The following is a 26,864-nucleotide window of genomic DNA, read 5'->3' on the forward strand; positions in this document are numbered from 1 at the left end:
TAGGGTAGAGTTTTTTTTAAATTATGATATTCTTCTATTTTTCATATAAATTTACAAATTTTTTAGAAAAGTGTCATAAATGTTCGTCATAAAATCGTGAAACTTCATTTTTTTTTTTTACATTTTCGTTTAAAAATAAATTTGTCTGGTTTTAAATTTTGAACTCACTATAAAAATTTTTCTCGACAACTTATATAGTAAAACAATTTTTTTCCTCAATTCAATTGACCCATTTTGGCGAGCTGCAAAAAAAAACCCAGTGTTTATCATACTTATTAACTTACGAATTTTATCACCTTCACTTAGACTATAAATTCGGTGATTTAGTCATTAGTCTACAAGGACAGCATTAAAGTTGCAATAAAAATTCACAATAATATAAAATAAGATGAAATAAAAATAAAAAATAACAAAATTGATGAATTAATATTGTAACTAAAGTTGTTTTATTTTAAAGTCAATCAGATACTTGATGATGACCTTAAACTTCTAGCATTTCTCAAGGAGTTAATGTAAATATCTTATGACAAAAAAGCCAAATAAATAAATAAATAAATAAATGAATAAAAAAAGAGCTCAAAAGATTCAGAGATGAATTTAAAAACGGATAAAAAAAGTTGCGTTTCAGGACGACTTTGGATTAGCGATTCGGGTTCGTGAGCTCTCACGGTACTTAGTCTACCATATTGGGTCATAAATAGTTGGTGGACGCCAAAGGCATCGACGACCAGTTCAATTCTTCTCACAGCTCCTTCTGGGCTCTCGGTCCCCTCCTTGCTCTTTTATTCTCTCCTATCTCCTATGTCCTACTCCTTCTTCCATTCTTCCGTTTACTCAATGATCACATCACTTAATTATCGAATAAAACACCCATTTAAATGCTAATTCACTCACCAAACTCACAACTCTTCCGGTTTCGCATGGCTAATTACCTTTAAATATTTTAACCTTATATAAAATCAAAAATAACCAAATCATTAAACAAACCCAATAATTATTATTTTTAATGTCTCTGTCCCGAACATTTTTTTCATTCATTTTTTATCTTTGTTTTTTAATGCTCATATCGCCCGTTAAGTGGTTTAGTTTGTTTCCATCCTCGTTTATTTCTCAGTCGCGAGCGCTATCGGAAAAAATATAATCGACAATTATCAGGACCTCCTTGACGCCTTAAGAGCTCAGTACTCGTGTTAAGACATAATAATCCCAATTAAATTACTAATTCATTCATTAAATACACTCTACTTTTAATTTAAATGATAACCACTCAAGGGTCATTAAAATCCACTAAAAATTACTCCAATTCAATTTTTAATTTATATAATTTTATTATTATAAATCGATAAATATGAAATATTAATTCTCTTTTAGAATAGTCTAACCATTGTCAGCTACGACATGGATTTTAATCGCGCGAATAAAATAATAAATTTCAATAATGTTTAAAACTTGTGTCGGGTATATTTAAATCACCACGTACTCTTTGGAGTAATTTAATAATTAAAACCAACAGTGGCACATTGTTTCAATAAAAAATAATCCAACGACGAATAAGACGGTACAATAAAATGACACTTTGTCAGAGATTTTGGTGAAGCTCCACTCGATTAAACAGACTGCAAATACGCTTGAGACTTAATCCAAAAGTTTTAAAAAGTATTTCAATGAATATTCATTTTATTTATTTATTCTCGTTTAATTATTTTCTCCACACACTGTGACATTGAAATATTTACTTAGCTGACAAATAGAGATTGATAAACACAAAATAATAAACATTTATTCAGATTGAATGCAATTGCTTAAATAACTTTCTGTTAAAATTAGGTATGATTTTTTGTATCCCTAATCAATCACCGATTCACTTATTGTAAGTATAATCACAAAAATATTTATTTAATTATGTATTTTTGAGGAGACAATAAATTAAATTATATCAACAATTATTTTCTCTAGTGTGATATTCTGTTGTACAAGAGCTGTGAATATTGCTTTACTAGTATCAAAGAAAGAAGAATGTTCACAGAATAAATCTAAAAATTTAGAGGTAACAATATTAATTGAAATTGATATAAATTACATTTAAATGAACTCTCGTGTAGCGAGAATTTTTTACAACCATGTGCCATCTGTTGGAAAATTTCTTTACTAACTTTTGAAATTTTAACATTTTCAGCTTCATGTTTGAAAAATTTCATACTGTGGTGAAATTAAAAATTATTTTCTCCCCTATAATATTTTAATAGATCAAAAAAATAATTTTTTCAAATTAAAAATTTTTTTTTCATGATAATTAATATATTATTTAAAAATTAACGTTTGTCTTAAAAAAAAAATATTCATACATAATCTTGACAATGATTGTACATTTTTTCATGCGTGATAAATTTCCGTACCTTTCTTTGCTCATGATCTTCGTATTCCCGGAGACAGTTTTAACACTTGGGCGTAAAAGTAAAAAATAACGAAAAGGGTTTTTGGGATTTAGTATTTCGTTATTTTGCGGCGATAAAATAAAAGGCATATTGCGAGCTGTTTATGGGAGGTCTCTGCGTGATTTTTGGACGGAGATATTCTTGAGCGACAAGATAAAAAGTACCTACTCGGATTACTTTGCAAAATACTCTTAACTCTTTCAAGAGCGTATCCTTTGCTCAGTTGGGTGCGCGGTCGAGTATTATGCACGTGGATTACTACTAATTTAACTTGTCAGATCGCTCGGAATGCGTCGCTAAACTCAAAGGTTAAATAATTAAGAAATAAATTTTCACTCACCACTTAAAATTTTTATTAATTTCCCTTCTCCTCAAGGATTATTATTGCCCCGTTAACGTTAATTAACAGTTATTCGCTAGCTTATACTTAACAGCTTATGTCATTTCATTACATTTTATTTGAATTTTATATATATTCCCCGACATTTATTTTATTTATTAAAGAATCAATGTCGTCTTTTATTGACGTCTTTTTGAAATTTACATCCCGATAATAAATATTAAATATTTAAAATTAAAATACTTTTTTTTTTCTCGATTTATTATTTGAGATAAAACTTTTTATTGTTTAGTAATTAGTATTATAATTTATTTATTATTTTAAAATTTAACGTTTAATTTTATATTTTCATATTATGTCTAGATAAGACACAATTAATACCCAATAAAATGAATTATAATATTTTTTTTTTTCTAGTAATTAAAAAAGTTTTGCAAATTTGAATATGCATATGCTTTAAATTAAGCAATTGTTTTGATATTTAAATAATCAGGTTGAAAAAAAATTTTTCGAGAAAGAATTAAACATAAAATTGATCATTTAAAAAATTTTTTTATTTTTTCATGAATTTTAATTTTATTCAAAAATTTAACATAGGACAATTTTTTGTATTTTTTTTAAATTTTAATGTAGTTCTTAAAAAAAAAAATTAAAAAATTTTTTTTAAATGTTTTTTAATTTTTTGTACATTTTTAAAAAAAATCAAAATTTTACCATTTTTTTTTTTTTAATTTTAGAATAATTCATTAAAAATAGTTCTAAATAATTCGTACCTACTTTTTTTTTAGAATATCATATTTAACTTAAAAAATCTATTAAATTATTCATTTGTGCCTCGATAAAATTTTTCTTATTTTTTTGATAAATTTAATACAAGAATTAAAATATTTAATTTCCTGTGTGTTTTTAAAAAAACCGCTCTTTTAACAAAAAAAAACACCATTTTCAGGTATAGTAACAGTTTCTGTAAATTATATTGCCGCCACCTGTCGGAATTTTTGGACAATATATTCGATAATAAAATCTATCGGTTAAATCATTTAATACATTTTTTTTTAATTAATGAATTTGTTATAAAAACTACAGAATCGAAGTAAAAATTGTTAAAAAGAAATACAATTACAAAAACTAAAAAATTAAATAAAATAACATCATAAATCAGCTAAATCCTTACCACAAATACCAATCAGTCAAAGCAATGCAAATATCCATGACAAATTGAATAATAAACAATTATCAACAAATAAAGTCATAGCAAGTGATGTCAGAACACGCACATAACAGCTACTAAACCGCAATATTAAATCACAAACTTCTAATTCTCTTACTTGGCATGCTACAATAGAGATATCTGTACGACAGTACCACTTTCATATGTAATTTATAATAATTATTGCCTTAATAATAATTATGATTATTATTATATAAGTGTAACAATATAATAAAGAGATAAGGTAGGAACTGAGAGACAGAACAAAATGAATATTATTATATTCTTAGCAGCAATAATTTATAATGCCTACACACCAAATAACAAATTTACTTAGAGCATTTTGTTATCTGACTGTCCACCTACGTAACGTGTCCAAGCTACCCTTTTGGCGTGGTGCTGCAGTCTGTCATGACAAGCTTCCATAAGATCAGTTTGGCAACACACATTCAGTCCAATTCCTCTTACACACACGTTTTGCGATTAAAAAATAAACTACGGTTACACACGCACTGACCACCAACCAGCTAGTGTATTTTTCAGCATACATGTACGTACAATGAATATATCTACAGTACAACATTCGACATTGGCATATCCAATTCTGTCGCCCGCAATTCCTGTCGTTTATCGTCGCACTCGAAATTTACGGGTTTCGTTTACATACACCACCGATATTATATCGTCCCACCGAACTTGTTACATGTAGTGCATCGTACCTGGATAGAGACTTGCTCTCATACAGACATAAAACACAAGTGGGCAAAAAATTCACCGATAATTCATCAAAAGACTATCTGTGATATATTTTCGTAGTGACTGCATGCTCAGTACGGCAAGCCCGAATCGAGCGACACCGAGTTGAGTAATATACACTTGAATTAAACCCACTGCAGTAGTTGGGTGACGCTTACGCAAGAGGGCGACACCTACTGTCGGAATCGATCCTCATTCATCTTTTTTTGGTCATTTGTGATTACGTTGTAAATAATTGACTCAATAAATTAAATATTATTGGAATAAAAGTTTTTTTTATGGATAAAAAGTTTGAATTTTTTCTATGGGTTAATTTGGATTTAATCATTTTGGCACGACTCATAATGCCATGTGTTACATAAAAATAACTAGAAATTTAACTAGCGTGCTACGTAATTTTGACTAATAATTGTGGCCCGTTTTTTGCCTGTAAACAAGTAAAATATTATGAAAATTTAACATCTATAAGAAAAAATAAGCAATTTAAAATTGACTTAAATTTATGACAAACATAATTTAAATTTTACAAAAATTTCCTTTGCTTAATCTGAGATCATTTCAGTTAATTATATCTTTATTATTTACTGCATAAAATACCTATAAAAAAAAGTTGTCTCTATTATCGTAACACCTCTCCGAGACACAATCAGGTCGACGAGTGGTTTGATACAATGAATAATGGTTTTATTGAAAGAGAGATAAGTTTGTTTAGTTGTCATGTTGATATTCTGAAAGTATTTAGCTAAATAATGTAATGAATTAAAATAGTGATTGAATTAACGGCACGGCGATCCGTCATGCGGCCCACGCAGACGTCTGTCAGTGCCTTAGTTGAACAACACCCAAGAGAAAATGTCTCGAGACTGTTGGACGTCTCGTTATAAGTTTGAGAGCAAACTCGATACAAAAGACAACTAATACCAAACTTTAAACTCAAACGTCGAAATATTAAAAATTACGGTTTAATTATACTGGACAATATGAAGACAGAGGGATACGAAGAGACAGAAAGAGAGAGGCCCAGTTGAACCGTTATAAAACGACGATAGTAAACGATCGAAAGGTTTTTTGTTTTACTACTCCTTTTTTACAGTATTCTTATACTTGTATTTACGGTTTGCCGTATTATGTGTTCAATGTACACTGTACAGACGATCGAGATCTCCCACGGTGTAAAGTCGCATTCTCTTCTCTGAGCTACATCACAACACGCAGTACGCAGTATGAGCTTCTATGTCTTGTCGATATATATAATAGTTACTGTTAAATTTATATTATTTATTGCATACCAGGTACCGCGACCGGCTAGGACACGGTGTTCCAATATATCACTTGTCATTTTTTTTTTTAACAATTCCGGCTCCATTTTTTCGGTTATAGAGAAACCTTTCCAAATTATTTGATTGTTTCAAGTTGGTTAATATCTAAAACAAAATTTGTCAAAAATTACTCATTGATATCTAATGTTTGCTTTATCATAATGTGTAAATTATACTACTACTAGAATCTAATTAGGATCCATTTAAGATAAAAAAAAAACTCGTAATAAAATTCATTTCAACAGATTTTTTAAAATTATAAGCTGAAAAAAATAAAAATTTTATATTGTACAGTGTATTTTAAAATTTAAAAAAAAAAAAACAATAATTGCTCTGAAAATTTCAAAATTTTTTGAGATTATTTGAAGATGTTATATTGAAATTTTAAGCCGAAAATTTAATATTAAAAGTCGATTTTAACAATTTAAAAAAAAATATAATTCTAAAATTTTTTTTCTATAGTCTTAATTATCGTCTTTAAAATGCCATAGAGATCATTTTTGTTTACTGAAGAGATTAATGTAAAAAAAACACACCTCTTTCAAACTACTTCTATTTACTTAAACAGATCCTTTCTAGAGACTGTGATGAGACTTTGGGAAGAATTATCGGCTGAAATTGTTACTTCTTCTAGCTTACAAATTTTTAAAAACCAAGTGTGTAATTATCTATTGAATCTTGATAAATAAAAAAAAAATACAATTAATCATTTTTCTTGAAATTAATCATTATTTGATAAATTAGTATTTTTTACTATTGTTAATCAAATGTTTATTATTTTATGTACTCACGATTGTATTTATCTACTCTCCTTAATTTTATTTACTGTGTATTGAAATTGTTATTTGGCTTGAGCCTTGGCATTAATTAACAAACCATATAATTAATTCCATTTATAATAGTAAAAAAATATTTGAAAAATTGGAAAAATAGTTCAATTTTGAATTTTAATTAATTTTCAACAAAAATATATTAATTTTAATTTTTTTCAGCAAATTTTCGTTTAGTTATAAAATATAAGTTTTGAATAAATTTATTTTAAATTAGAAGAAGTTGGAATGACCCATTTATATCAATTAAAAAAATTTTTTAATCTTCTCTAATGTGAGAAAATAACTTTTATCATTGATGTAAATAAAATTTTCCAATAATTTCATAAATGAATGAACATCTTTAAGTAATATTGAATTGAAATGTCAAGTATCGACATATGGAAATAATAAGATCGATAAAATAATTTAAAGAGGACAGAGGACGGAGTTATTGAGCAAAGAGCAGAGATATGAGGAGGGAACGTGAAGCAAAAGACATATTTGGGACAGGTGGCAGGTCAGTTAGTTGCCGATATACCGGAAACGAATCTGAATTGCAGCGACGAACGAATTTCGCGGTCGGGCCCTTTTCTTTCGAACATACTACGTGCTGTTGACAGGTTTGCGGTTTGGTTGTCTTATAATAGCGTCATAGCCGTGTACCGGCCCGCGTGCTGCCATTAAAACTATTTATATAACCACGTCTTATTCCTTCCACACGCCCGTATGTGCAAAATACTATTATAGTAAACGGTTCTGTGCTGTCCCACTCCTCACGCGATACCGAGTTTATAGTTTTATTTAGCTATTTTAAGTTTCCAACCCATCGTAGTTATACGATTGCCTATAACACATCCGAAGCCTCTTATATACTTACTTACTTGGATACTTGGTCACTTACGACCTGATGGATCGGTTTTGACAGATGTGCTGACAATGGAAACAAATTATTGCTCTAACTGAAAAATTTATTGCTGGTATTTATAGATATTTTTTATTCATCGATTTTCATATGACGGTGGCACTTTTTAGAACTCTACAATTTACAGCTGTTAAGGATACATTTTTTATGGAAGTTTAATAACAAATGAGTATTTTTTCTTTTAGTAACATTCTGTCGAAAATTATTGACGTATGTCTTTTGATTGTAATATTGATAAAGAAATAATACTACTGGTTATTAAGATGATTATGATGCAAAAATGATAATAGAGAAGCATAATATTGAATAATGAAGATTGAATGTGTCAATGATCATGATTAAGCATGATGATGATCATTATTTATCGTGTTGATGATGTCATAATTAATTGGACATAATGTTGATGATGATTAAGCATGGTGATGATAATTAAATATCATGTTTATAATGTCATGATGTCATAATTAATTGGACATAATGTTGATAATAATTAAGCAGGTTAATGATAATAAATCATGATGATGATGATTAAGCATGATAATGATAATGATAATTGAATATAATTACCAAGAACGATAACAAAGATAAACTATCATGATAATAATTAAGCAATATGATGATCTCCATAAGATTGATATTGATCAAGCATGATCATGATAATTCAGGCCTAAACATGATGATAATTAAGTATGATAATGACCATGATGCAAAAAATGATGATAGAGAAGCATGATATTGTCTAATGACGATTAAGTATGTCGATGATCATGATTAAGCATGATAGTGATAATTAAATATCATGTTGATGATATTATGATGTCATAATTAATTGGACATATTGTTGATAATGATTAAGTAGGTTAGTGATAATAAATCATGATGATGATTATTATTTAACATGATTACTATGCATGGTAACGAAGATAAATCATCATGATAATAATTAAGTATGATGATGATCTCCATAAGATTAATATTGATTAAGCATGAGGACGAGTATTGAACATGATAATAAGAATTATTGATAGTTAATTAATTATTGTAACTTAATTAGAATTGTTATTTATTTATGACAAACAAAACTTAATTAAACTTCTTTTTTTAATATTGAAAAATGATAAATAATTTTTAATAAAAAATTAATAGTGTAATTAAATTTATAAACTTATTTAAGGAACAATGATTATTTAATTTATTCATCTCGTATAAATGTTTCCTTTCTTGATGCAAGCTCTGTTAATCCAGTTTAATAATTGATCCCCCGAAAATAATCCTTATAATTAATTCTCCGGCAATTAATATATAAATTTACCCAGAGGTCACGAGAATAAATATTCCGGAAACTTCGAGTCCGATGGATTAAATAAAGTAACATAATCTGGAGAATTTAAACTAAAAATTTTTCAGCGATAAATAATATGGCAATATTTAGATACAAGTTGGTATTTGTAAAACACTAAAGCACTAAAAGAAACAAAACTCGGGATGTTAATGAATCTAAATGATGTGCTAGCTATAAATTATAAATTCATCTGTCATCAAGTCATGAAACAGAGACGTTATGAGAGACACAGATTGAAGTAAGCAAGTAAATATTATATATGTATGTAAATAAATGAAGAGAGAAGACAGTAGCAATCGTTGTTCTCCTTAATGGGCTTAGCATCTCTCCTGTCCGCTTTCACAGCCAGCTGATTTTGAGATGTTGGTAGCGTCTGCGGGGGCCCATACCACGTACTCCAGGCACCGGAACGCCATTTGCCCGGCTAATGACTCGCGGACACTCCGAAACCCAGAACTCAGAACTCAGAACTGAGACCAAAGCACGGATTATTCATATATGTAGGCTATTTAAGAGCTTGCGCGAAAATCTACGCGCCAGACGAGACCGTTCTCCACCTTCCTTATCGTCCATCAAGCATTCTAAAATACCTTGACGGTACTATTCATCTTCCTTCTATCTCTCATTAATTCATTTTTATACCTCTCCAAATCATTTATTAACATCATTAATAGCTCTTCTAATAGACCGGGATTCGGGTTAATTATTTTTCATGCTACATTTTTTTTTAATAATCGTAAATGACACAAATTTTATCAGCGCTAGTTAATATTAAAAAATTTTGGCTATTAACTTTGAACTGGTTATTAATAATCGCAAGATAAAAAAAATAGCAATAAGATCAGGATCACGGGTAGTTGGAAAACACATTATAATCATCGGTTTACAACGTTTCGTCTTTATTCTGAAGACTTTATCAAAATAATCTGATAATTAACAACATTTGTAAATCCAACAAAAATTATGGATAAACAATAATATTATTAAAATAAAATTCTGATCTTATTAATATTTGTTCATCTAGAATTGAATTGTATTAAAAATGAGTAGAAAAAAAATTTTTATTGACTGCAAATGGTAAAAATTAAAAAAAAAATTTTATTGTGTCTTGGTTAGGATATTCTCGATCTAAAATTTTTTTTTCAATAACAAATGTCAATTATATACTTAATAAAATAAAAATATTTCTAAAATTACAAAAATAAAAAGAAATATATCAAAATTCAATTATATTTTATTCTACTGAATTTGTCTGACCATAATTAAAATTTTCCCTTCTTTCAATTTTATTTCTTCTTCATCAATTAAAATTTTTCCAAAACCAATACTAATTTATCGCGTTAAAAATCCAAACTTTATCGCAATAAATTCGTCTAAAATTTAATATGATTTATTTTTTAGTAATATTTTTCACAATACAAATAAAATTTTTTTCACAGTTAAAAAATTGTATTTTTATTTTTTTTAAATTACTGACTCTTATATTGTTTATCCGTATGAATATGATTAAAAATTCCATTTTTTTTTATAATGAAAATCAATTTTTCATTAAATAAATAAAAAAAAAAAAAACGTCACCCAAAAAAATTTTTCGAAAAAGTCATAAACACAAATTTTACAAAAAATTTAATGCTATGTATGCACAATTCAACATTGCCATTGAGAAATCAACTTATAAAATTTCATCGTTTTTATTTATAACACAAACATAATATTTACACAAAAAAAAACTTATTATTAATGTCCAGTAAGCTTTTCTGTCAAAAAAAAAAAAAAACATATCTAATCCTTAAAAATAAATGTTTGATTCTAAAAAAAATAAAATTTTTGGCAAAAACAAAGAACCGTCCAAAAATAATAGCGATCAGAAAAACTATCCATAGTGCATACAATCTTGTAAAATGCACGTAACAGTGACATGGACTTGGTTACATATCTTACGCCCAATACGAGTTAGTCCGAGCGTGCAAAATACGTTAGTGCTAAATTTACGTTCTGGCGTCGCATACGCATCTAGACATACGTGGGAGGAGTTCGTGGCTCACCTTCTAGGTGATATTGCTTGAATACAAATACAACGCAGCAATTATCAGCATTACATACATAAATAAATGCACATTGAATTGATGTGAGCTTTTAATATTATAACTAATCTTATTGTTCTATTCCTCTTCTTCTCAAGTCAAAACTCCTCTTTTTCTGCTTCTTAACTTTTTTATTTTTTTTGTTCTTCATCTCAGAGACAGAGATGTGTGTGACGCTTAGCTTGGCAGGCTGGTTGCACAACGACGTCCGACGACGCTGTTGCCACTTGACTGGCGATTTGTTACTTCCAACCTTACGCGATGAATAATTGCCGTCTCGTATGTATTGCCCCCCTCTGGGCTTCAAGAAGAGAAGAAGAAGAGTAAACTGGGGGAATATCGTAAATGACACTTCCACGCCGACGGAATCGTTTTCCTTAAGACGTCACTTATTCTGCGTGTCTTCATCGTGTCATCTTTACACAAGCTCAATATTTATTTTAACAGCTTCCGACTTTATCATTTTTCATTTTTCCGCCTCCACCTTTCGTCCCTCTGACGCTTACTCAAAACTTTAATTACTCTTCACTTTATTTTATTTGCGTGTAAGCTATTGTTTGCTCACTAAATTTTTTTTTGTAAATAAGACAAGCTTAAACAATATTTAATTAATTAATTAATTCTACAGGACTTTTCTATAATTATTTGCTTTGAGTCAATATTACTAATTTAAAATTTTAATTTTAATTATTATTAACATTTTGAAATAATCTTTATTAATATTAAATATCTTCGCCTTGTGGATTATATGTATATGTAAATGTTAAGAATATTTGTATAATTATTGTAAGGCCCTTGGGGAGCTTTGGCTTAAAGCTTTGAGGGTCTAAATTTTTTAAATAAAATAAATAAAATAAAATATTTTTGTTAGTTTAATAAATAATATTTCGTTTAAGTAGCTAAATAATTTTGCTTAAAGATCTACACAGAAAAAAAAAATTATCTTGAATAAAAAAAAGAATTCTTGAACCAAGAAAATAATTTCAATAAGTTTTATTGACTAGAAACAAGACGAAAAATTTTTAAATCAAGAAAAATTTCTTAGTTTAAAGGGACCCGGTTTAATCGCTAATAAAAATTAAAGTAATAATAATATTCTTATTCTGATATGGAGACAAAGGTCTGCAAAGTGTTTTCTTCAGTCAGTAATAATTCGAATCTCACCGAAGACTTTAAGCGTTTTACTTAACAACAAACAGGCTATTTTCTTTCCCTGGTAATCCGAGATCATTAATTAACAGTCTAGTCATAATAATCTTAAATTTTAATGCTCCGAGGCTTTATAGCAGTTGCTTTAGTTAATTTTTTCATTTTTGGTGATTTTTTAGTTCTATTGAGTGGAGGACACTCTAATCTGATTTTTTTGTAAAATATGTAAAAAAATTTTCTTTAAAAATCTAAAATCGCAATTCCTGATTTAAATACAATTAAAAAAAAATCGACAGTTGTTAATGTCAATATAAAACAATAATTAACGCTCCAATTAAAAAATCTTCACCTTCGGATCAAATAAGCCCTCTATTAATATTATTCATCAAACATAACTTTTGTAACTTCACATTACTCTCCATAAACAATAGACACATCTTCTTTTTACCCTTAACATTAAAACAAATGTATATAAATATATAAAATGATAAAACAACAGAGGGCGGTAACGCACACGCGCAACTGAAACTTGTTGTTTTGCGGCGTTAAACTCGCGCATTGTGCTCCACCTCTTGTTCTACCTCTTTTTATTCATCATATCTCTCCCTCAGTCCCTCATACTCTCGTATCTGTATATTTATACAAAATAATAACAACAATAATAATAATAAAAATAAAAATAACAAAGTGCACTACAATGGTAACATTTTACTTAATTATTATTATTTTTGTTTTAGTTATTTAGAGTCTTCTTATTGAAATTGCACAATGTCATACAAACACAGCTGAGTGTCTTGAACTCTCAGTATACTTGAACAAGTATAAGGGGGATAACTTATAACTTATTTTGCGGTGGTAGACTGTATAAATTACCAGCAAATGCGCATTTAAAATTTGTTTCTCTCTTAACTAAAACTTTTCCATATCCAAATCCATTCTAAGGACGTTTGTTCTCATTCTCAGGCTTTTCTGTCCATATTTATACACTTTTAATGTCTGGTAAAATATAATAACAAGTGAGTTGTTTGAGCTGTAGAATGAAGAATGAAGAATGAAGAAAGAGAGCGAGTGAGGGAGAGAGTTTAATGGATGAGACTTAATATTTAAATAGATTACAAACGTAAACTTACGTCTGCTATTAATTTAAAATTATTTTCGTGTCTTTTCTTGTAGCTAAACATGTTTTGCCGTCTTTTATGTCTGCTTAAGGTATTTTCGCGTTTTTATTTAATTTTGGTAATTGGGGAAAGGCTAAAGAGAGGGAAGAAATTATTTCAGAGTTAATTTTTTCGATGTAGTTAAAAATTATCTTCAGATTTAGAAAACATTAGTTTATCAAGTGCTCGGAAATTATTAGTCATTTATTAAGAATTATTTTATTAAATTCACAAAAAATACGGGATCAGAAAAATGTCTTGTAGTAACAAACAAGGTTACTTATACACTGAGAAAAAAAAAATTTTCTTAAAAAAAAAATAGTCATTGTTGTGATAAAAAATTATTTTTTTAAAAATGTTCAATAATTTTATTTCTTGACTAGAAAAATAAAAATTTTTCAGACAATAACTTTTTTTGTTGAAAAAAAAGATTGTTTTGATTTTGAATAAAATAATTTTAAATAGACAGCTTGGGAATTTTCATCCAAAATTGTTTTTTCCCAAATCAACAATTTCTATTTTTTGTTGTATCAAAAAGTTGACAAAAAATTCGTAAAATTCCGATTTTTTTGGTCCGAAGTCTGTCAAAAATCCAATTTTCAAAATTTTCTTTTTTATCGTAGTTTACTCGGTGTATTTAAGTACACAGATTGAAACCCTGCCGATTTTTTTTTTTTGTTTCAAATAAGCTAATCAGCTGATATCATCGAGGAAGTGAAGTAAAAAGTTCAAAAATTTATCTCTTCATTGGTTTTTACAAAAAAGAATTCCTAAAAAATGCTCCAAAATTCGGGCGTCAAACCAAAAGACGCCCTTAAAAAAATAAATAGACTCAATTAATGGATTTTTTATTTTATTGGTCATAGTATCTTCAGAACTTCATATATGACGGACAGAAAATTTTTTTAAACTGTTGTGAAATTAAATTTTTTTTTTCCCGAATTTAAAATTTTTCTCAAAAGAAGTTTATTTATCATCGGTGAAGAATTCAAGTTGTTATGTAGAGAGTGTGTTGTTGGTGTGCTCTAAACCCGAGTTGAGCTACCGTTGTTGGGGTCATCAAGAGTTCGCGACGGTATCTGCTCGTGACGTATTTAATGCTGTGCATTGAGTAGACCGAGATGCTCAGGAATAAGAATAAGAATAAGAATAAGAATGATAGAGTAGATGAGAGAGAATAAGCGTGATCACCCCACGCCGCCAACTCGGATAATTCACATTGTCCGTCCGGGAATGGCCGGCGAGTAACTCCAGCGCTTTATTCTTTTTGCTAATTATTTCGGGACACAAACGACGAGAGGAAAGAATCCCCTGTGCTGCTGAATAGATCAAGCGATTTTCGCGCGACTAATTTAAGACTCGGTACTAACTTAAGAGAAAAGACCATTCTAATCATTTTCTGTTTTGCTTTTGTCACTACATCATCACCTAAACTATTTATCCATTATTTTATTTCACTTTTTGTTCCACTCACTGTCGGCTTAATTAATTATTTATTTTTAAGCGGGGAGATTACATTTACATTTTTTTAGGATTTTGCAAATTTATTTAGTTTTTTCTTATTTTATTTCAATAATTCTGAATTATTATTTTCTATGAAAGAATTTATAAATTTTAAGGAAATTTTTTTTGGCTTATTGTTTTTAATTTGTGAAAAAAATTTTTTCGTTTTTTTTTTCTCATTTTTTTGGATTCAAATAGCGCTAAAAAATCTTAAAAATCAAAATTTTCAAAATCCCCTACGTGTAACTTCAGCTACTGAATTGGCGAATAAAAGAAAAAAAAATTTTTTTTTTTTAATTTTATAGTGGTTGTCCCTCTTAACAAATATAGAGCGAGTGCAAAGTCAACAACAACTTTTTTTAAAGAAATTTTTTCTTCTAAAGAAAGTTTCAATCTTGATGATGAAGTAAAACTATGAGCTTGTAATAATTATTTTGTATCTGAATAATTTTCAATGTGGAAGAAAAATTTTTAAAATGTAAATTTTTTATCAATAAAATTTGAGATTAAAAAAAAATTTTTTTTTGACTTCTTAAAAAATCAAAAATTAATTTAGACAATATTCTCGAAAACATTGACAATCATAATATTTTTTTTTATTTTCTTTGAGTCAATTTTTAATTTTTTAAGTGTAAAAATTTCATTAAAAAAAATGTTTGATAATAATTTGTATAAAAATAATACAAGAAGATAAATAGATTTGTATAACCGAAAAAAAAGTAAATTAAAATTGAAGATAGGCAATGTGTATCTCTTGGGGTAAACGATAATGAATGTTTAATGGTTTGAAGTTGATTGTAATTGGGTGGTCTTGTGAGGCCGATCGCATCTCGATTTGGATGCTGTGGAGTGCAGAGATGAGAAAAGAAAAGTAACCATCAGCAGACTTAAATCTTTTAGCTTATATATTTATATACATATATATATATACACACGCATGTATGAATATGTGTAACATGTGTAGCATATAAATGGATGTCTTTACAAGTAAAGAGCAGGACGGCGTAATAATTGAGACAGAGATAAAGAAGAGAGAGAGCGAGAGGGAGGATAGATTTTACAACGTACAATCCGGCAGGTCATTAACTATTAATCGTACGGATATGCATATTAGCTTGAACGTGCGTGGGCCCGGCTTCAACTACTCGATCCGCAGTTATTATACCAGTAAGATAATATTCCTATCGAATTGTATTCACTCCACATACATACATTAACAATATTACTAAATAAATCATCTTTTAACTTAATATTTAAATCTATTCAAATTTCCCTTTTATCTTTGCCTCATTTATTTATTGCATTTTTATTTTTATTAAATTCTTTTATGTTTACATTAACCTTTTTATATTCCTGCATTCTCCTCCCCTTGATGCTCGAGATTTTAACTCACATATCAATTTGTTAATGTAGATTTTATTTCTCTGATTTAATTAAATAATTTATTCTTAAATTAAAAAGAATTTTTATTTTTACTGACAATTTGTAGTCGTTTCATTGCTTCTGTGAAAAAAATTTTTTCGTCTTGATTCAAGACAACGAAACTCTTCCAAATTTTTTTCTTAGTTCAAGAATTTTTTTCTTGAATCAAGTTAATTTTTTTTTCTGTGCACTAATAAAAAAAAAATAATTTAATTTAAGAAAAAAAAAATTGATCATGTTAGATCAAGTGAAAAATTCTTGAATTGAGTGTAATTTACTTAATTCGAAAATAACTTTTTAGTTTAAGAAATTTTTCACTTGATTTAAGATGATAAAAGAATTAATTAAAAAAGAATTAATTTGAATAGAGAAAAATTCTTGAATCAAATAAAATATGACCGTATAAAAAAATTTTTTTATGGAGATAAAAAATATTTTGATTTAAGAAAAGTATTTTTAATTCCAAAAAAAAAAAAAATAAAATAGTTGCCGAAATGGAGCGAAAAAATTTTTTCGAAGAAAATTCTTACACTGAAAAAAAAAATTCTTGACTCGAGTGTGAATTTTCTTGATATTTAAAAATTTCTTGGATGAAATCAAAGTTTCTTGAGCCAAAAAATTTTTTCTTGCTCCAAAATAACTTTAGTCTTCCTTAAAATTTTATTGACGCAAGAAGTTGGTTTTTTTCTGTGGACGCATGCTTAATTTTTAAAAATAATTAAAAAATGTTAATAATATTTGTTAAGATTATTTTAGGGGTTAGCGGGATCAGTATGAGAACAAGGCAAAGTGAGCAGAAGGAGAGTAAAGAGTAGAGAGCAAGTAGCCGATATCAATCTACATTCAGAGTCGGTAAAGAAAGAGAAGGAGTTTAAGAAGGAGGGACGGGCATTTATCATCTTTATTTAAACCACACGAAGCGGTAGAGAGCCTCGGGTATCTGACTAAGATCTGCACTAATAACATTCACGTTATGAATGGCGAGCGCGATCCATGAACACCGGGAGCATTAATTCGCTGGCCCGAAGGTGCTGCGCCTCTTCGAAATTGCCATACCGGGAATGGAAGGAGAGTACATATCCACGTATCTTGTATGAAGTATGGAGTTTGAAGTCAGTATTTGCAGAGCCAGCCACGACAGCTTATTCTAGTAGAAGAGGATGTGAACATATATGAAGAGTTCAGTATACGAACTATATAGCTGAAAAAAAAAAAAAAACTGCTTTTTATTCTAAAAAAATATTTTATTGACAATTTTTGTCTTTATTTGAGATATTCAGTTATAATTAATTTAAAAAATTCACAAATATCAGGCCCCATACTGATTGATAAGAAAATTTTTTCACAGGTTGATGTTAAAAAAAATTTTCTTCCTTCAATAAACATAAAAAAATTTTACTGAAGAGTAAACAGAGCTTAATTAATTAATTTTAAATAAAAGGAAGTTCCGGGAATGCCTTACAGGGTAAACTGTTTTATAAATTTTTTTTTATCATTTTAAATAAAGAAACTTTTTTATTTATTATTATTTTACAGTTTACTTTTTTCCGTATGAATTTCAATTTCAAAAATTGTTGAATTAAAACCGCCAATTCTTATTAAAATAATTTTTTTTTTTCAGATTAACAATATTTCTTTTAAATCGCCTAATATTTTATTTTTTTTTTTTTTTTTAGTGCTTGATAAAAATTTGTGATTACAAATTCAGTAAAGTATTATTAAGAGATCGAGATCGAGAATAAAATGAGAATAAAAGGTATTATATTCGTATCTCGTCCTAATTTTAGAAGCGATTCAACAACTCCGCAAAATCCGGGAACACAATCAAGCGTCTCGGTGCATCGCTCAATGTCCCGAGTTACAAGCTACAATGGCCTCGTCCTGCAACTGACGATTCCCTCTGTCATCGAGAAAATACTCAACTGACAACGTTCCATTTTAAGAATGACCATTTATTAAACCTTTTTTATATGTAACATCATTCAAAAAGTAAAACAATCCACATTCATTTTTAGTCATTACTTTTTTTTATTTATTTTTATTTCTTTCAGTAACTTTACGACAAAAAATGGCTATCGAAAGATGAGACGAGGTAACTCAACTCAACTGTAGCTCTCGAGGACCGGTATACGATAATGACCGACTTAACACGTTTTTACGGGATAAAAAAGCAAAAGATAAAGCTGAACTGTTACGATCGACAGTGGGTGTAGGTTTCTATCGTTAAAATAAAATTTTAACTTAATGTATTTATAGCAAGTACTTTTATAGACACTTGCGGTTAATTCATTCGCTGATGGTTAATATGCACGGTAACATTTATGTGAGTGTGTGTGTGCGTGTGTGTAAATAGTTATAAATAGGAATTTGATCAGTGGCAATTGCCAACAAGTAACAAGTTTAAGTTAACTGCCTCGGTAGACTTATTGATATTAGATATGTATATTGAAACCGATCTCATTGGAAAGTAATATCTACACGAAGATACCGTGTCCCCCGATGGTTTATTGACGATAGTACATTCAATAAGGACCGTAGTAATCATCTTTATCAATTAACGTAGTTATTTTTAATTATTGAGGCTTCTGAGGGTTTATTTACGATACGACAATTTCTGTGTACTGTGAAATACAACTTTGTAGTTTGAAATTATATTTATTTTTATTCAAAAAAAAAAAAAAAAAAAGGATTAGTTTATTGATCATCAGTAAAAAGAAAAAAAATTTATTTGAAAAATTAATCCGGATTTTATTGGAATTTAAAAATCATTTGGCAAGCCGTGAAAAATTTTTATGGATATTTATGGCCTGATTTATGGCTCTGTAAAAATAAATACTACGTAGATTATTAAATAAACAATCTTAATTAAAGTATCTACTAACGCTATCATTAAATTGACAATTATTTTTATTAATAACGGCAGTCTAATTTTATTTTACAAAATATTTATAAATATTATTAATACTATAATATTATTGTTATTATTTAATATTAATATTGTAACCGGCGGAATTCCGTAACTTTATTACACGGGATCGAATCTACACAGTAAAAAATTTTTCACACAGTAAATTTAACATTTATTGTATTAAATTAACACAAAAAAGTGTTAAATATTTAACATAAAAATTTTTGACACAAAATTTTTTGACGCAAAATTTTTTACTGTATATTTTAAACTTTATCATCCTCAATAATAACTACTACAATTAAAATGAAAAATATTAGGATTTTTTTATGGAAAGTTATATTAAATGATTATTAATTCTAACTACAAAATTATATAAATTATTTAAATAATTTAAATTCTTGATTTTTTCTAAAAAATCTTACGTATAGTTTCGATTGAAAAAATGCATTAGACTCCACAAATAAGCAAATCCGATACTCCATAGAAAAGCAATGAAGCAAAGAATAAAAAATATTATGCAATAAATGAAGTTTTATAAGATTCATAAAATCGTAAACCAGAATAAAAATTCGTTACGTCAGATCCTCGATGGCACGAGCTGAACTCCTCATCTCATCCTATTACTAAGGACTCCCCTTGGCATTAAATTTATATAGATATATATTAGCACATGACAAGTAGACTCTCAATGAAGTAAAAAATAAAAGAAGAGCCGAAAGACCCTGTATAAGGTCTAACTGAAATTCGGGCTTACGTTTGTACCCACACAAGTACTCCTGCATGCTATTTGGTATGTCATCCAGTGTATGGGTTCATGTATTAACGTAATGTACAGAGCAGAGCTGAGTGATACAAGGGGAGCGGGACAAGTAACGAGATGGGGTCTTGACTTGAATGAATGGAAGGAAGGCACGGGACAAGATCCTTTTATACCGAGTACGAGGATTTAAAACATTCCCTTTACTTTTATTTAGACCGTTACGTTCCTATCCGAACACCTTGTGAATTCGACGCGACTCAGCTGTTTCTTTATGGGCTTCATACTTCTTTCAAATCATTTTTTATCCTCGTGTGGGTCCTGCCTCTTCCTTCCGTTCTCATCCTAATATTTGTACATTTTTGCTTGAGAAAAATGAGTCACACATCACCGTGAAAATTATTTTCACTTGCGATTTTAATTGATTGATTTGAAAATCTTATTAGATCTGTCTTAATAGCTTAGTACGATTTATTTTTAATAAGATGAAAAATTAATAGTTATTTTGGATTATTTTAATTTCAGTAAAAATAATTTTTACTGAAACTACTAAAAAATTAAATTAAACTTCCAGTAAAAATTAATCATCCAAACGTTCTGAGTATTTCTATTTTTTCTGAAACAAGAAAAAAAAACGAATTTATTTTTCTGTAACATTATTTGACTAAATAACGTATCATTACAAATTAAAATTTTTTTTGGCTAAGTTTCAAATCTATACAGATGTTTAAAACACGAATTTTTCAGTTTCAATTTTTCTTTCCTTTTTTTTCCTTTTCTCAAAATGCAAGTACATTCGATTATTGTTTTTACTTTTTCTTTTATATGTAATGTGTTCTTGTAAAATAACGTTAAATTTATTTTCTAGTGACCCTGTTATTGGCTATTGTTGTTGGGTCTTTATGCGAAGTTAAACAACAACTCATAACTATTTTAGAGTACGTGAACTCTTAGATGAATAATTTTAAAAAACCAGTAGTTGCAGGTAGCCGTTAAAGGGCGAGTTGCGTATAAAAAAAAAAAACGAAAGGCAAGTAAACCGGTTTAAATCCTCATCCCTCGGTACAAATCAGTGTAACCCCTTGAGAAAGATACATACCAGCTGGAAAATAATTAAAATTGCATCTAGAAAAAAAAGTTATCGGTTTCACACGTTAATTTTGTGAGCAGAAAGTAAGACACCCAATCATGCATATGTTATTTATTCGGTAAAATATTCAAGTTATTTTTATTTAAGATATTTTTTACACCGGGTATATAACACTTTAACAATCGACACCTCGGCTCGGAGAATCTTTAAACAAGTATATATATATAACCCATAAATCTCGATTTGTAATTCCGATTTTATCTCACAGTTCCTCGTTAGCGATCGTCGGCTCCAATAAATTCGAATCGCTCTTTTCTTACATATGCTTTTTATTTATTTATACACTTTATATACTTATTTCGATGGTATTTTATCATTTATTTTATTTAACTAAAGTAAAAGACTCACTCTATTGGGAAGAGCAATCTTGTTTTCAACTTGCCGCTTTTAAAAATTATAATTTTATAATAAAAAAAAAAAATTTAACTATTTTTTACTACAATTTTCAATTTAAAAAAAAAAAATTGAAATTTTAAGATTTCATCTTGTAACTTTTTTTTTTCAATCACACGGAAAAAACAAAATGACACTGAATATCATCCCAGATTATACTGAGTGAAAAAAAAATTTCAGATAGTAGCTAGTATAATCCAGATTACAATGAGTATAATCCAGATATCACCCAGTATAATCTGGATTATGCTAGTTACTATCTGAAATACTAGTAACTAGTACTAGTTACTATCTGAAATTTTTTTTCACCACATATATCAGTGAGTATAATGTAGGATGATATCCAGGTCATCTTGTTCTTTCCGTTAAAAAAATTAACTTGATTCAAGAGAAAAAATCTGGAACCAAGAATATGGCTTTTATCTTGAGTTGGAAAATAAAATTTTGAACCAAAAAAAATTTAATTAACTCAAGAATAATTTCTTGGCTTAAGAATTTATTTTTGAAAATGTGATTAAAAAAATTAAAGATTACTTAGAAAAATTTAATTTAATTCTTTGACAAAATTTTTCATCTCTCAATTGTGTCGAAGATTTATTTCCAACCTAAATTTCAAGAAATTTCCTCCAAAAAAAAAAATTAATGAGTTACAAGTAAAAAAAAAAAAAAAAAATTGTTTAGATTGTACAAACCCTGATAAGACAAAAAATGTCCATCAAAATTAATCACACAAACAGTTGAGGAGTAAAATATCAATTTTTAACCTAACTAGACATTTTGAAAAATAAGTTGTAATTAATTTCCATTTATAAGAAAAATAATGGACTGATAGAAAATAAAAGACAGTGATTGTTGAAGGTCTGTTAGACCTCATCCTTCTTTGGAATCGGACGAAGCTGGTAGCTTGAGGGGAAGCAACAGGTCGAAATCTAGTGTAAGGAAAAGGAATCGAGACTCATCAAAGGACGAAGACACTGAGGACTAAAATAATAATAATAATAATAATAAGAATAAGACGAAGAGGAAAAATGGTAAGCTAAAAGGCAGCTGGCCCGATCAGTCTTGCTCAACTTCTCTCCTTCTCTGTAGACGTGCACTGGCCCCTTTCCTTCCTTGGCGCGTGCCATCCCTCGTTGGCCTTTTTTGTTTATTTTATTTTTTATTTTTTTATTCCTGGGCGAGGTTGGGGCCCAGGTAGCGGGCCACGCGTACTGCTGCTCCTTATGTAAGGCCCGAAAGGAAGAGGGAGAAGGTTACTGTTCTATACTTCCTATACTATAACTAATATAACGTATTTTGTATCTCTTGTCTGCTTTCTACTCCTTCATGCGCTCGACACCACTTTTGATGTAATAAAAAAACATAAGACCCTTCCTCGATTCATCGGACAAAAAATCTTTTTCAATAATGATGATAAAATGGTAATAGAATCTGAGGGTCAAGGTTAGCTCGAGGGACAGGTAGAAGAGATTTTATTTTGGTTGGCAGTGTGGGTGAATTAACTAATCAAAAGCCTCCAAGATCCTTTTTTTCTATTGATATTTATCGGTGAAGGGAAAAAGGAGAAAAGGGTGAGCTTCCTGAGAAATAAATTTACAAGTGTAATTTTTTTTATATTTCTTTTTAAGATTTAATAAGCGAAGTTTCGAGGATTTTTATAAAAATTATTTCAAATACTGTAAATTCAATTAATTAGATAAATAATTTATCCATGGACAAATTTTCATATAGCTAATTTTTATTTGGTTATAGATGAGAAAAATAATTTATTTTTAAAAAAATGAGCAATATAATTAAAAATTAAATTTTAACCAATTTATTTGTTTATTGAAGAAATCAAATTTTTTCTCAGTTTAATATAATACAATAACTTTCTTGTTAAAAACAATTTTTCTAAATTTGAAAAAAATTAATTTTGCATCAAAATTCGTATTTTGACCATCTAAAATTATTTTTTTACAAATTAAGAAAAATTTTTTTCAAAAGTAATTTTACTATCTGAAAAATTCTTATATTATCAGTTATAAAATAAAATTGTTGAAAATTTTCAACAAATTAATTTCTTTTCCCAACAATGCCTATTTTTAAAAAATAAACTATTTTATTCAGTGTGGAAGTTAATTAAAATATTTTATTGATCAAAAATAATTTTTTAAATGTCCTAATAAGGCCATATGTGGCCTGATATGGTTTATTTTTAAATCAAGTCTCAAATGGGTACATTAAATATATAATTGTATGTAGGCACACTGAAAAAAAAAAAAAATATATATATATATATATTTTGACTGATGGAAATAAAATAAGATTTAATTTTTCTCTTTAAGAATGAGAAGAAGAAACAATTACCGGATAAAATAAATATTGAAAGGTATTTAATCCCAGTTAATGTTGATATATTATCTTTAAATAAAATAAATGATCAACATGAGGGAGTGGCTCGAGTAGTTTGTATTTGGTTATTGTCAGTACAAAGAGCTATCATTAAACAACAAAGACTTACGACAAACGACGACACGCCGCTGACCACTGGATTTGTCCTTTAATTTATATTGTCCTCTCCTTGTCCTCTATTGGCGTATAAACATATTCTGTATTCTGCTGTATGTATAAATGTATGTGTATGTTCTGGTTGTAGGCTGTGGATTGTAGGTCCTGGTTGAGCATCACCGCCACCGCATCGCCACCTCCGTCGTCTGGGATGCCTTGTGTGTTCCCACATTGCACATTTGTCACGTCAAAAGCACACCGTGTCCAAATATTGTTGTGAGGGTGGAACCCCACATCTCCTCTTCCTTTTCTTTGTCAAGTTAACCTCGACACAACTGGACAAATATAACGTTTATCTCTGAAATATTTTTTTATTCTTGCTATTAAGTTTTTCTAGTAGAAGTAAAAAATTTGGAAAATCCAAAAGTTCCATAATAAAATTGATCAAAATAAAATAAACATATATTTTATTTTCAGAGTACGGATGCAATTCTTCACCAACTGCGACTCAACTAGTTTATTCTCTTCCACTCATTTGCGCTGACCAGTTGATTGTCCAGGTCTCTGTTCTCGAGCTCCAGCTCTAGCTCTAGCTCAAGAAATCGAGAGCCTGAGCCACGCAGCCGGCTAATTAAAATAGCGAACGGTTAGCCCCGTATTAACGTGAGTTTATTGCCACGTGGAATTCAATTGAATCGTTCTAAGACCGCGAGCTGCTTGTAATTACCATTACCATTTCTTTGGATGTTCAACCCGCGTTTTATTCAGTCGTTAACACCAACTGGATCGCTGTCTTCTTCAACTTTTACTCATCCTATCCGTTTCTTTATGATTCCTCTCTTGATATATACATTGCATTACAACCAGACGTTATTTCAAATTAAAGATGTATTCGCTTCTCTTATTCAATATTATTTATTTCTTATTTTAAGGCACACCGGTATCGGGTTTCATAACTTGTTAATTGTCAATCCTGTTTGTACTTCTTGGCTCAATCAACATTTTGTATCTCAGTTAAGATACGACTGATCTTTATTTTTTTTTATTTAAACACGATAATAATAATAATAATAATTTTTGTATTAAAAAATATTAACATTTATAATAAATAAATTTTCATTATTATCTGTATTATTAAGAGAATAAGCAAAATTTTGTGGCCAGTGTATTTATAAAACAAAGTGGGTTTTTATCTAAATTTGGGGTAAATTAATCCAAAATTTCAATTCTTCTAGGAATTTTTAATTGATTAGTACCACGAATCAAAAAAACGAGGATGTACATCGCAATCTTCACGTAAGACACAATCATTAGATGAATTCAACCAGTAACCATTTTTGCACTTACACGAATTCCAATCTCCTTCGCAATACTATTGTAAAAAATGAACGAATTATAATTATTCATTCAATTAAAAAAAAAAATGTCTTCATAACTCGATAACTTACTGAATTAGAACTGTCTTTGCTAGTTGCACAGCTTTGAAAGTTGCAGTTGTGTTTTGTTTGATTCTCATTGCATATTTGTGGAAATAGCTCCACATAATCATATACAGGAATATACTCTGGTTCTTCATACGCAAATAATGAATCTGTTCAATGCGACAAAAAAAAATACCTATCATCACTATTTCTTTCAGAAAAAAAAAAAAAAAAAAAATTATTGACTTACATGAAGAAATAGCTGCTACGAACAATATAAACCAGATGCGCAATGAATACATGATAAAAATTCTGTTGCTTCTATTATGATAGTAACGCGACCGTAAAAACAGAACTAAAACGACCTTTCTACATCACAGCTTGTATATTACTTATCTCACATATGTACATTAAAGTAATACTTGAGTCACCTTCTTTATTTAAAGTTACTAAATTACACTAATACAAGAATAATCTTGCCGAGTGACGTAAGAGCTAATGTTATTGATTTAAGACCCGTAAGTCACGTTAAATTTGATAAAAAATACATGAAATTTATGAGTAAGTTTAGATCTGATAAACTATTTAAGTAATTGTTTCACAAGTAAATCACGTCAATGATAAGAAAGAGAATACTATGCAGAATAATAAAATATATCCTAATCAAAAAAACAAAATTAAATTAATTCAATATTAAATTTTTTTTGGTTATTCAGTACACTATACATATCGATACTGCCATTCTAATACGTCGTATCCCACAAAATTTGACAAATTGACTTTTTTTGAAAAATAGAATCATAACAATATTATGCAAGCCGTATTAAAATTTTAAAGGTTAAATAGTTCAATTATTATGTTTAAATAAATTTTTATGTATGTTATTTTCATGGAGAACATCGGTGTATAAGCCTTATATTTCTGGGTATCACTCAACCGAAATCAATAACTCAATTAAATTCCTATATTTATGACCGTAAATCTAAAATTACCAAACCAACAAAAATAGTTAAAACAATCCTCTTAATCAATAAATAAACGAAAAATCATCAATTTATTAACTCCGTTCTTACAGCCCAATTAATACTTAACACTCTATGAAATTAGACTGCAATATACTCTGTACTTTCTCTTATAAATCAATATTTATTAAAAAAAAAACCCAATATCTACAATTTTTAATTAACAATATTTACAAAAGAAAATTTAAAAAACGTCAAATTACAGAAGAAGATGCGCTATAATTTACTCTTCAGGCGCAAGGGTCACACGAAGGCAAAGCGTCACTACA

At 28.6% G+C, this 26,864-nt stretch overlaps 2 protein-coding genes across 5 annotated transcripts in view; one reads left to right on the top strand and one right to left on the bottom strand.

Moving 5' to 3' along the window:
* The window catches only part of Klu (zinc finger protein klumpfuss), a 142,910-nt gene that overhangs the window by 90,858 nt on the left and 25,188 nt on the right, over positions 1–26,864 (top strand). The window lies entirely within an intron of this gene.
* LOC141528626 (uncharacterized) lies at positions 16,881–25,947 on the bottom strand. Of its 4 annotated transcripts, XR_012479410.1 has the most exons (5): positions 25,824–25,947; positions 25,601–25,743; positions 24,166–25,524; positions 24,012–24,065; positions 23,525–23,911 (listed from the first exon to the last, which is right to left on the bottom strand). XR_012479410.1 is itself a non-coding variant. In XM_074244775.1 (3 exons), the coding sequence occupies exons 1-3, from the start codon at positions 25,873–25,875 to the stop codon at positions 25,402–25,404; spliced, it is 318 nt and encodes a 105-aa protein (XP_074100876.1). In that variant the 5' UTR covers positions 25,876–25,947; the 3' UTR covers positions 23,931–25,401. The 4 variants fall into 4 exon arrangements, 1 of the variants encoding a protein (XP_074100876.1); XR_012479409.1 differs by lacking the exons at positions 23,525–23,911; positions 24,012–24,065 and adding an exon at positions 16,881–17,652; XR_012479408.1 differs by lacking the exon at positions 24,012–24,065 and having other exon boundaries at positions 23,527–23,911.

This window comes from Cotesia typhae, unplaced genomic scaffold, assembly GCF_013202065.1.
Source record: "Cotesia typhae breed Kobodo isofemale line unplaced genomic scaffold, CoteBio_Ctyphae contig_44, whole genome shotgun sequence".
Taxonomy (NCBI): Eukaryota; Metazoa; Arthropoda; class Insecta; order Hymenoptera; family Braconidae; genus Cotesia; species Cotesia typhae.